General features: G+C 39.3%; 1 protein-coding gene across 5 annotated transcripts in view; it reads right to left on the minus strand.

Annotated features, from left to right (window-relative positions):
• GRAMD2B (GRAM domain containing 2B) overlaps window positions 1-13211 on the minus strand; it is a 57028-nt gene that overhangs the window by 15269 nt on the left and 28548 nt on the right. For all 5 annotated transcript variants that reach the window (XM_048292025.1, XM_048292023.1, XM_048292026.1 and 2 more), the window contains 4 exons: window positions 5761-5883; window positions 3617-3698; window positions 3233-3299; window positions 2146-2249 (listed from right to left, as the gene is read on the minus strand). In XM_048292025.1, coding sequence (XP_048147982.1) covers window positions 2146-2249; window positions 3233-3299; window positions 3617-3698; window positions 5761-5883 — 376 coding nt within the window. The remainder of the gene's footprint in view (window positions 1-2145; window positions 2250-3232; window positions 3300-3616; window positions 3699-5760; window positions 5884-13211) is intronic.

Consider the following 13211-nt stretch of genomic DNA (forward strand, 5'->3'; position numbering starts at 1 on the left):
TGTTCATGGTGACTGGAGAAGATGGTGTCTCGGTTTTGAAAGACAGGTGTCTGCTAAGGAAGGCAGAGGCCCCCCTTGAAGTGGCAGATATAACCCCTTTTCCCTCCAAGTTATTATATTTTGAAATCAAGGGCCTTTAGGCAAAGATGTGGGAAATAGGAATAACAGTTCTTTACTATATATATATATGTATATAACCAGTCAAACAAAACAACAATAACTCTGGCAGTAACAGCAATCACAAACCCAGTCCCAGCCTTCTCGGCTGTCAGGCTATTTCCCCTCGGGTGCAGTTCCGCTCGCAGCCGGCAGGGGCGCTGGCGGCTCCCGGTGAGCAGGGCAGGTGCGATGGTTCCCCCGCGGCTGCAGGGGGCGCTCCGGAGCGAGCTCGGGAAACCCGCGGCTCTGGTGCCCTGGGATCCCGGGAAGGATGGAACAAAGGCTTCACAAACCCCTGGGCAGCCGATCCCGGACTCTCAGGAACAGCAGGCTGGAATGGCAGGGACGAACGCAAATCCCGGGTGGCAGACGAGATGTATCCAGATGGGAAAAACCACGGAGGCCCAGGCAGGCAGGGCGAGCAGGGCTACAGCGTAGCGAAAGCTCGAAGCAGCAGCGGGGCAGGGCAGCCACAGCTCGGTCTCCAGCAGGGCAGGAAAAGCGGCTTTTGGGGTCCCGGCGTTGTTTCCAGCAGGAAGAAAGAACGGCCAAAAAGAAAGCAGCAGCAGCTCCTTTCTCTGCAGCTTCTCTCTCCAGACGCTCAGAGCGAACTGTCCCCACACCCAGGTGTACACAAAAGAGTAGCCAGGCCCGCCCCACTCCCCTTTTTGTCTTTCTTAAGTACAGCTATTTGTCCCCTAGCAACATGCATATGGGAGAAAATTCCTTTAACAGGAAAACCTAAGACTAAACTAAAACCCCAACAGATGGCTAGTACAGCAGCTTCAATATTAATAATTGCCAAGATTGCTGTTACTAATATTGAATGACAGTATTCAACCAGCTGTTTTTTTCTTTTGTGTCACACAGCTTTCACCAACATATACACCATCCACATTAATGTACTGTCTATGACTAATAGAATCCATTAACTAGAAATCACCAACCATCTTGGGCCAAGTGGTGAAATATAATAACCCATAAGGTCACCATGGACAACGTGCTGTTAATAATTTTAAGCATTGTTTAAACCTATTACACCTCATAAAAAGCCCTTTAAAAACAGATGGTACTCCATCAAAACAGCTGACTGCAGAGATATGAGATAATCTCAACCCCTAAACTGATTTCAGCATTCAATTCACTGAACCTAACCAGGAACCTTGTTCAAGGATATATCTGAAAGAAAGAAGCCAAAGAAATCCTTGAAGCAAATCCATCTGTTTTCCCAAAAGAGGTCAAAAACAAAGCAGAGTTTATGTAAACAAAGTGCACTTCAAAAGCTCCGAATCAACAGATCCAAATCTTTTTGCAAAGTCTGTGATTTTTCTGTATGTGTATCATTCACCATAGGGGTGCTAAGCTTTAGGTGGATCACCAAAAAAGACTAATTTATGATATTCCCAGCAGCTCACATCTCATTTCTGATCTGCATACTAGGCCCACAAGTAAAAACCTTGTCAACTTTTTTCTTATCCTATGCTCTGTTTATGTAAAATGGGACTGCTAGAAGAATCCTTCAGAGAGCTTTGCTACTCAAGGCAGAAGCCAGTTTTACTTCTTCCTCTTTAACTGCCTTAATATGCTTGATCCTTCTCTCCATTTCCCTAACTATAGTCTTTGAGTCCTTAATACTTTTCAGCCTTCTTTCCTCCTGCTCCTCCTTCTCCTCCTCCTCCTCCTCTTTTAAGTACTTACTCCAAGAGAAACATTTTTGAAGGTTATGCTACATGGATTTGACAATGCCCTCACTGTTGCCTGTCAGATCCTTTCATCTGTTTCTTTCAGACATGAAGTCCTTAAGCAAGAGATTCAATTTCTACTAATGATAATAGTGCTCAGTTTAGAGTGAATTTCGAACATCACTTATGAATAGTGACTGTATTAGATAAAACTTAGAAGTATTAGTATTCTAGACTTGTACAATAATTTGAACTTCTGGTAACCAACAAACTGTACTGTTCTGTACATAAAGATTTTACTAACCTTAGTGTCTTTACCAAAAACCTTGGAATGGAAGCAAATCCAGTTTTCAGAAAGGAATAACTTTCCTTGGTACAGAATTTCTTTCTGCAGAGCACAGGTAAAGCCTGAAACAAACAGATATTCTATAGTCTTTAAGGTAATTACAAGCCAAGCCAAGCCAATTTGGCTTCTGTTTTTGTTTTTTTTTTTCAAAGCCTCTATATGTTTAGGTTTTAAATTAACCTTTTGATTAACATTGGCAAATCTTGAAATTTTTGGTAAGTTTAACTAATACTGACAAGCTCAGATGATGTCATGGGCCTAAGTTTAGACTCAAAATATTTGAAGGACAACAACTGAAATGAATACAATTAATAGTAACATGCAACTGGCCTCCAAAGGTCAAAAAATCTTTTCTGAGAGGATATGACCTAGCTTCCTATAAACTTTTTATTAACTTCTAGGTAATTGTATTACATGAATGTAAAGAGTTTAACAAGAGGTTTTATCTTTAAAACTCCTAGCTCTATGGCTGTTGTCTAAATTAGATGTTCAAAAGAGGTACAACACATGTAAAGTAATAAGTTTTTACTTCAGAGACATTGAGCAAACCATTTCTCACTCATGAACCACATTCCCTGTATTCCTTTCAAGAAACATTTGCTATACATGTCTATGTACAATTCCCTTTTATAAGTACCACAGATAACGGTAAAATATTTAAACATTTAAATATTCCTTTTCCTATTAGTGTTTTCAAATATTCAAACATCACCAACAGCAAAAACTCAAGCTAATCACTTGACCAATTCTGTCTCAAGTAGTGCCTTTAGTAAGGAAGATTCAGTACCAAAAAATATTGCATTAGGCTACTCTCCAGGAATGGAAAAATGGGCTACAATTTCCAAATATACCAAACATGAAGAGATTTAAGTTTTCCAAGGTAACAATAAGGTGCCCATAGCATGTGGATCAAGGCCCAATAGCTCTAAGCAACTGGAGTTAAAGGTTTTTAAAATTTAGGTAGTTCCTCTTGTACATCACATTTGTTGGGTAACAACATTATTTAGGATCCAGAGCCAACAACAACACAGGGATTAATACTTACTTTGTTTCAGTGGCTCATCAACAGGAACATCTAGAAACAGCTTATGAAAGTGTGCGTTTGCCTTCAGCTGAAAAACAAAAAGCCCCACACCCAAAACACACACACTTTATTAGACAGTCTGACAACTGTCAAGTGACCTGCTCCACTTCCTGTCCTCCCCACACCTTCCCATTTTGCCCACTTGCTCTACAAGAAATCCTCATATTTTTCTATGTGCCTATTAACTCCATATTGTGCTTCACCCAGACTCTAACACACTGATGAAAAAGTAACCTCTGTCCTTTTTACAACCATGAACTATAGTGCTGCTAAACAAAAGCCCTCTCATGGTAGTTATGTGTTTACTCTTACTATATGTAAGCAAACAAGGAGTCTCTGCCTTACCTGATTTGAGGCACGTTTTTTCCTTTCAGTCTTGGAGTCACTCTTGGTTGTCAGGACCGGACTATCTGTGCTGCTCTTGGTCCTGAAGATTTAAAGCATTTGATGTAAGCCTGGCCTCACACTGGTCTTGGTAAGTTACCAATAGGATGTGCTTTTCCACGGAATGTATTAATCCTTTAGATAACATACCCAATTCATCAAGAATTATGCAGAGATAAAGAAGAGTATATCTTTTTCTTAAACCATGTTGATCTGCTGACTATGGCAGTCTGCTAAAGGTCTTCTTTTAATTTAGAAAGGGTATTCTAAGTAACTGACTAGTTGGTACGGAAGTAGAAAAAGTTCAAAACATTTTTACAGCTTAATGAATTATCACAGTGCTTAGCTTCACATTCATTTCTGGGCAACATGTGAAATACTAATACTAAGTAAGCACATTCCTTACTAATGACAGACAAAACAAGATAAAACTTAGTAGCTGAGGTGGAAGGCAGTGTACAGAAAGCTATGAACTTGTAATACAAGATGTGAGTTCATCTGAAAAATGCAACAGGAGAAGAATAGGTGCACAAGTCAGAGGATGGCTATGAATGGTGTAGTGTAGTGTAATGAAATCATTAAGGCAACCAGCAACCCTACAGGAAATGAAATGGAATTCTGACTGCCAGCTGTAGAGGCAGCTGTACTTGTACAGCTCCAGCCCTTTACACTGGAAAACCAAACAAAACCACAAAGAACTCTAGTAAAGAACAAGTGTAGATCAAATTCTCTGTGGATGACTAGGATGCCTGTTCTACACAAGAGGAATTAATGGCATGGACTGTTCAGAAAAACAGAGAGGTGGGATAACTGTTTCATAAATCAGAAAGAGGAGACCATTTTCTCTGAAAGCTATGTGGCACAGAACAAATGCATAGGAACATACTATAAAAATCAGGTAGCTCTTTTTCAGAGGCCCTCAGACGTAAACTGAACAGCAGAAGAAAAAACCATATCACAGGACTCATACTGAATGACCTGAAAAACATGTTGTGCTGAAGATACAGTAGGGAAATAAAGGTGCTACAAAAGTTTCCATTACTGCACCATATCCTGCACAACAAGTCTTCTTTACTTCCCTAAGCTTGAGAGGTTCAGGGCTTCTAGTACATACCGTAAGAGTGACAGGAAGAGAAACCCTGAGTGTTATGGAGACATAACTGGAAAGAGATTGTATAGCAATCTGACTTAGACACTGACTTTGACAGCAGAGGACCTGGCTGCATATCTCAGGAGGTCCCTCATAAAACACTAAAATACCTGAGTACATGTATTTGTGTGCTTACGTAGAGTACAGGTGAAACTGAAACAAACAGCAAGCCTGACAAAAATGTTATGTTTAGCCTTCACCAAAAGTAGTCAATTACAGTATGAGAAGTAAGACTGCAACCTCTGAAAAAAAAAAAGTGATAATGTATTCCTTCAAATACCTTTTCCTCAAAGATGCTTCATGAAATTAAGTGATGTTTTTTTAAATATTTGCCTTCTGACCAAAACAACAGTGTCAGGCTGACCACTGACTTTTGCACTGACTGTTCAGTTGACAAAGTGAAAGGGATGCAAAGGTCATGTTCAAGCCATCCAAGTGGGATTTTAGCCTCTTTTATAAGCACTTAAAATGCATTCCAGTTCTCCAGCAAAAGAAGAATGAGTGTCTTTGTGGGGACAGTACAAAAATCTGATACAATATACAACACAGAGTACAAAATTAAAACTTATGTCATAGTTTTACCGTGGACAATCACTACTCCAGCATGAAAGAGTTCTGGAAACAAGCCAGGACTAAAACTGCAGCTCAATTTGACTGCCTGTCAAATTGATTGTGACAGGAATGTAACTAGCAGCGGCACCAAACAGTGCAATACATTTTTTCCTAGAACAGGGAAACTAAGCCAGCTCAAAGTCTAAATTCTATTGTGACTGCTTGCAATGGGCAACAAAGCAACCAAGGAAGGTGCCTTGATTCCAATTCACTTGCATAGTGTGCAAGCTAACCCTCAGCTAGGATATCTGATAAATATTGCTACTCAGTCTAGCTTTTGAAGTGCTTTGCAGCCATTCTATTATCTCTACTAGAAGAAAACTGGTAGTATTTCTGACATTACCTAGCAACATCAACTTTTTTCCGGTCATCAAAATACTCCATTTCACTGGTAGAGGTCTGCAGCCACACAGTGGGTGATTTTCCAGCCTTTCTTTTTTCATCAGTTCCATTTTCTCCATCTGAACTGTGGGGGGAAAAATAAATAAACAAACAAACAAACAAATAAATAACTAAAGCTAGAAGTGTGTTTTACAGGATTCACAGTAATGTCAAATGCCACTGCAACATGTTGACAATACAGCATATATTAAAAAACAAAATTGTAACATGTATTTCTACTGAGATCCTGAAAAAATCTTTGTCTACTGACTTGACAGTATTATACATGTGAGCTGTACTCTGAGCTCCAGTACTGGAATTTCAGCAACGAAGAGCGGAAAATTGAAATACTGCCATGGATATTTCACCACTCATAAAATTTGTAACTCTAGCTTCCGTTCTGAAGAGAATGTCTCGTTTAAGAAAAAATGCATTCCATGTTCAGGACTCAGACTCAGATGACTAATGCAAATTAATCTGATTGGCAAGCCAGGAGAAAAACATCTTGCATGACAGCACTTGGTGCTTTGCAGATAATATGTGCTCAATATTGCAAGAGGAAGATGGGTCCTATCTTGCCTCTTACTTTCCTCTTCTGTGAGAGTCCACAGGCAGAATTTTCACAACAAAGGGTTCTCTCCAAGTACAAAAAGCATTGGTTTTATTTTATAAAAGCAGCACCGCTGCCACAGCGCATTGTCTCTTCACAGCATGTGCCACTGCTTCAGAAATGTATGTTATGGACCCATAGTCTGAAGGCTAAACAATATGCCATTAGAGTCTGCCCCTGGCTTACCTTTCCATAATTTTCCAACAAAATGACAACTCAGAAAATTTAGAGAAAAAGAGCTGTTAATAATAATAGGGTGTGAAGAATGATAATACTTTAAAATGACATGACAGCTATATACATACTCCTCCCCGTAGAAACCTGAAGCCTCAGAAAAACTATAGATGCTCTTAGGATTAAAGAGGAAAGCCAAACCATGTTGCCCACTAATTTCGTGTCTGGCCTGAATGACCCCATTTACAGAAGCTTTCCGCTATAATGTTTAATTTCTGCAATTTTACAGCATACCACAGCCATCATGTGACACTGTCTTTATTATGAACAGGCTTTTTTCTTACTACGACAAAAGTTTTGCTAACAGAGGTTCTCAAACTGATTTAATCTTCTTTTAGGAAGGGCACAAAAAGGTCTTTTGCTTTTATTATGCTCTGATGAATAAGATCAGGAGATACGCCTCACAACACCCTAATTGAAGTCTAATGAGGTGTTATCCTACCTGACAGCTAAACTAGAGCTTATGTCACAGGACAAATGCCAAGATTCTCAAGGGATCTTATATTTACATAGAACAGCTATTTCCATATCTAAGCCTTCCTCAGCACCCTTAGCACTCCCCACCACAGGGACACTGAATTCCTACTTCCTAAATCAGACTTTATTAATGCCGTAATCCTTTCATTTATACACAAAGCCAATAAGAAAAAAACCCTATTATTTCCCCATAGCTTCACTCTTGTATCGGCTCTGCCTGACCACACATCATCAGCTTTTATTTTCAGTTGACATAAACTACAATTAAATAGGCAATTAATGAGATTCAAGTGGAATCCAATCTGCCTGAAAAACCCAAATAAGCAGCTTTATGCTGTTTGAGATTTTAAACAGAGAGACAGACTACCAACTCCAGGTGCTCCCTGCAAACATAGGGGAGTTTGTATTCCAAAAGTCTGCAAACCCTGAAAACGTCTTATTCACAGTCTTGCTATATTTCTATTACTCAAATCCTTGGGCTCCAAGGGTGGCCAGAGAATACCAGAAATGAGTGGGATGAGGAACTGGGTGAGGCAAAATTGTCAGATTCAATCACACCTGCGTTTCAAGAAAGCAGCTTAGCATGGAAACTCCCAAGTGAATAGAACTACATAACACAGCATTGTTTTTAAGATATAGTTTCTTGAGCCTGAAGCCTGACTGGCGTCCCTCACTGCCTTGGGCAGCCTGCTATTCTCACACGGCAATGCTACCAACTGATCAAGGAGGCCTGTCTCATACCTCTATAGTAAAAATATCCTTTAAAAAAAACCTATAACACAGGTTCTACCGCTCACACCTGTCAGCATGCTTAGATGCTTTGCTGCTGCCTTTTTTACTTACTACTCATACTCCCTTTACCTCATCCATAAGTTAATCTGTACTTTGCAGTTAAACCTATGAGCCTGCTCTATTCTGTCTGTCTTCCCTACTAACTTCTACTACTCCCGAATCTCTCACCTAGATGCTTTCAGATGGCAGAGAGCTCAGGCATCCCAAAATGCTAATCCTGCTGACAGCTGCGTGTGGGAATGCTGAGCTAACCTGTGCCAATCTGCTCACTTCTCCAGGATGGCCTGAGAACAGCAGCACAGGTGTGAGGAGAGTCAGCCATGGAACACATGACACTGACAGTAGATATAGGGTGTATTCCTACTAGCTGATAAGGTTTCGCCATGCCTATCCTTCAGCCTACCTGCTTATGCCTCCTTCACATAAAGAAAAACTACATAAGGATTTGACCTTATATTTCGGATAATTATAGCTCCACACAGCACCTAAGTTACTAGTAGGTGTTTTCTAACTACCAGAAGCATCTTAGCTGACCTTCCCTTCCCCCTCCCTTTGTAAAATACTGTTTATCAAATCACAAGTAAATTAAAGCACTCCTCACATTCTTATGAGTGAGTCAGTATTCATAAATGCTTTGTAAAAAGAGCACAAAAGTCAGGAACAACAACAAATTAGATTAAGACCACTTAAGAAATGAGTGATTCCTACCGCAACTGTTGGCAGTAGATGCGCATAAAAGAACTGGGTTCGCAGTGTCAGGGCAAAGCAAAAGAACTTTGTGACACTGGAACCATTGAAATGAAAGAAAAAAGTCTCATATATTTGGTACTACTACCAAGCCTATTAAAATAATGGCTAAAAGAAATAAAGAGAGAAGTTGTCTCTAGTTTCCAAATAAAGAACAGTTGTCGTAGGGAGTATTTTCAAAGCCAAGTCCTGCACTTACAGTGAGATCATACATTGCATCTAAGCAAGCTAAAATAAACATTAGTTGTGTTTAAGGGAAAGTGCTATGAATTACATAAACCAAGGCAGTGGACTAAGTTCCATTCTAATGTAGTTCAGAAGCACATTATTCATCAATACATTTCAAAAGTCAGAGGAATTTCACTTCTTCTGATCTGAATGGTTTCTGGGAAACCAAAATTTTCTGGCAGACATGTGTGTCAAGTTCCTCATATTGCATAAACGTCTCTGAACTTCAAACTTTCTTGTTTGGCAGTAACCTTCACCAGGACCTGAAAAATTCAGACTCCCTGTGAAGTTATACAGTACCACATTATGGGAGTTTTTCATGAAAAAATGATTAAATACATTAATCTAAAATAGCAACTTTTCATCTGTTCCCTTCAAAACTAGTTTGAGTAAGAAGCACTGAATAAAAACAATGTGAGAGAGAAGTGCTGATAGGCCACAGTTTGGAAAGTGACCCTCAAGGAACAACTGCTGTCTTTGACAAGCACAGCACTGAACCAGACACCATCACTTCTCAGGCATACACAAAAGAGACCAAAATTCCAGAACTATATGGTGGTTACTGTCTTTAAATCCCTGCAACCACACAAATCCTTCTACAAAGCTTCCTCAGGACACCCACGCTACTTGGTCCACCTGATAACTGGTCTAGAAGTTCAGAAGCCACAGTAAGTTGTGACAAACCAGTCCTCCAGTCTACAGATTGCAGATCAGTTATGTAGAAGGACAGAAATGCCTGTTGAATAATCAGAGATGTTAGGTACATCTTCAATTGTTTGCAAAATTGGAGTCAAAGCATATTTCCTAAGGGTTTAATGTGACTCAGCACTGGCGCAATGTTCCTTCTTGGATGGAGCATACATATTAGGTCATCATGTTACCTTAGAAGCACTGTTGGTCCAGTTTCACTTCCGTTAAACAAAAAAAATTAATTTTTTCAACAGCAGTTAGACTGCTGCATTACTGCAAAGGATCAACCAAAATAGGTGGGGAGTAATTTCTCCCCTAATGTCCACAACCATGCTTGGTAAAGTGCATGAGAAAATATCCATCACAAATACAATGACATTCTGTATGTTTTGGTTCTGTTGGATTAATCGGGTAGTCATTGGCAGACTGACAGGATTTGACAAAGGAATCAAAGTACTGTGAAAGGTCTTAATGCTAAGAGACAATGTTATTAAAGCTACTCTTACTCCCTGACATGAGTCTATTCAGGTAAAGGAATGGGTTACTTCTACAGAAACTTAAAGGGAGAGACTACAAACATTTAAGGATCCCAAATAAAGATGACAGAGTTTGGCAGGTTTTTAAAAGCAGAGAACATGGAGCAGGATGAAGAGATTTATCTAGGCATTATCTGAAAGACATACCAGCAACATGCTTCAAGCAGAGATGACTACAAGAGGGCCAGATGGGAAGTACCAATGCTTGGTAGGACATTGCTAAGCATGCTGCACGTCAGAGGTGTCCTCCTAAGCACTTACTCTCCTTGACCTATCATGTCCTAGAGAAGCAATCATCCCAAACTACCTTTTGCTAGGTCTAAAGTCTTGAAGTTTTCTTTAAGAAGACGTATCCCATCATTCTACTAAGTGTCTTTTCTATGCCACACCAGCCTGAATAAACTGTTTTGCATGTGTCATCAGATTCTGGAGTGTTTTAGCTGATGAGCTTGTTTTCATACTGTACACAGTTCAATTGCCTCAGTCCTGGACTGAAGAAAATACCTTTCCACTGTAAACTCTCCTGCTGTCCTCTTCATAGAAGATTTGAATGGTCTCCATATTGGAAAAATTAGCAATAGTGCTCAAATTGAGGATTTAGGTGTTGTCTGTTTGTACAGTCTGGTCACTCAGAAGCAAAATGCCTCCTGTAACTCTACAGCCGTGCTCTAGTGTTACATGGCACACAGCACCGTTTATGTGAGATAACACATCATGCAGAAACAATGCCTCGAAATAACGTCAAGATTTAATCTACTTCTAAGATCACAAACCATTTTTACCATGCAAATGAACAGCCAAACATCGACTATCACTAAGACTCCCAAACTATCAAAACAGGCAGAAAATGAGCTACAGCTACCTTAATTACATAGGGGCAGAAACTGTTTAACAACTGCTAAAATAGATGTTAAAGATAGACATAATGTATCCATTTGGTATTTGTATAATTCCATATACTTTGTGCACAGCTTGTACTTAAGGCTGAAGTCTGAACGAAATAAAGCAGCTGATTCTGAAGTGCAGGATTTTGTATTCTTCTGTATAGCAAATCTACAGCCAGCAGATGTATTTATACCAAACAGAGAGAGCAGCAAAGCATGAATCACGGCACAGAGATGTGAAACCCTGCATGACGGAGAAGACCAGTTTGTCAATATCAATAAGTATGAACCAGACTGAGATTTAACTTCCTCATGCTGCTCAAGGAGCAGGCTAATTCTCTTCTCCTCAGAAGAGAATCAGAGTCAAACACGGCATAACGGAGGCAGAGTTACACAGCTGCACATTAACTGTGTAAAACATGCATATGGATGAGCACACTTGCACATACACCACGCGCTTCTCTAAGCATTTCTAGGATGAAACACATCTGCAGGCACAGCTGGAATCTTGATGTCAGATAGCACCAAAAGAGAAATTAACCCAACTGTTTAGGACTTCCTTAAAATCTGAATCTAATTTTATATATCAAGGCAATTAACTGCAGAAATACTTACTGTGTTCTATTCCACACCTATCGCTTGGAACACAATTACTCACCTGTGAGTAGTTTCATATGTCTGTGTTGCAATGTCTTTATTAAAAAATTTATGAAATTTTGGAGTTAATACTGAACAGAAACCCCTCCAACACTGTTAAGGACAGAGAAAGTTAGGTTTTTCTCCTTAACTGAATAGACATTTAACATAATAACTAGATCAAGTTTCACACTGCCTTACCACTTGGACATTAGCAAGATCACTGTGACACTGCAGACGTCATTAGCAAGTATGTAAATTTTCTGCTCTAAATACCATCTATTATTAACTGTCTGTATTCCCCGTCTAATCAAAACCAGACTGCTATCAAATTCCATAGGAAAAAAAAACCACAGAAGAATTCCCTGCGCTCTGAAACAAGAGACACTATAACAAGATATTTTACTAAGTTAACACTAGAACAGGAACATAAGCCATTTAGCTCTCTTGTCTTCTCAAGAGTTTCCGTTTCATATATCCACTTCAAAAAGCAAAAGCCCTCTCATATGTATCTTCACTCAACTCCACAAAATTCCCATCATGCAGTTTTCAGTAGGATGGGAGTTTCAGTAGGATCACCAACAACTATTTATCTGACCATAGGCACAGTCAGATCTAGCACACAACAGAAATCTTTCACAGACACATTTCTGGGAGAGAAAAAAAAGAAAATTAAGCAAAATACACTCATTCACCTCTACTTTGGGAGGGAGCATGTGTTTTTCTCATTCTTCAACCTGCTTACATCCTTCAGAAGAAAATGTTTTCATGTCTCCTTGTTCTAGACTACCTAATCTTCTAACCCAAAGCAATACAAAAACAGGATCACAATTCATATTGAAAAGGAAGTGTACAGTCTTAACATTTTTATCTTTAGCTTCCAGAGGTGACAGGAGAAAGGGAAAAGAAAAAATTCCTGACTTATGACTTGTTCAGGGTGCAAAAAAGAGGGAAAAGGCACTTCAGTGAATTGTTCAATACCAAATTAAGTAAAAAAGATAAATACTGCATCTATATACAATTTATATGTTCACCATATAGACATCAATCAGAACTGTTCCTTAACTCAGGCAGAAACAACACATATCTATATGAAAAGGCACAAGCATCTTTACAAATGAGGCCCAATCACCAGAGAATAAGCATAAAAATTTAGCCTCATTACTTGAGGCTGCACCTCTGTTTCTGGAAGAACTCCAGAGAAACATACCTCAACATGATGCAAGACTTGGATGCCAGTTTGCCAGCATTAATTGTGCTTTTGAAAAAAAAAAAAACCACCTAAGTAGTTATATCAGACTCAAATACTTAAAAAAACCCCCAACCAACCAACCAAAAAAAAAAAAACCCCAGACACTTGCAATTGTATTAACAACTTATTAAGAATGCAGAACAGTTAGAGATGAAAGCAGAGGTTTGGGAACTATCTTACCAACACTTTTACTCCATTCTCTGCTGTTAAAAAGTGAAGCTGCCATGAAAACCTCGACCAGCAGCTTCTGCTCTATGGCACTTTTAGAAATAATGACTCACTATGCTACACAAAGTGTTTTATCAATGTAAATGAGAAAAAATAATT

The sequence above is a fragment of the Corvus hawaiiensis genome, chromosome Z (genome assembly GCF_020740725.1).
Source record: "Corvus hawaiiensis isolate bCorHaw1 chromosome Z, bCorHaw1.pri.cur, whole genome shotgun sequence".
Taxonomy (NCBI): Eukaryota; Metazoa; Chordata; class Aves; order Passeriformes; family Corvidae; genus Corvus; species Corvus hawaiiensis.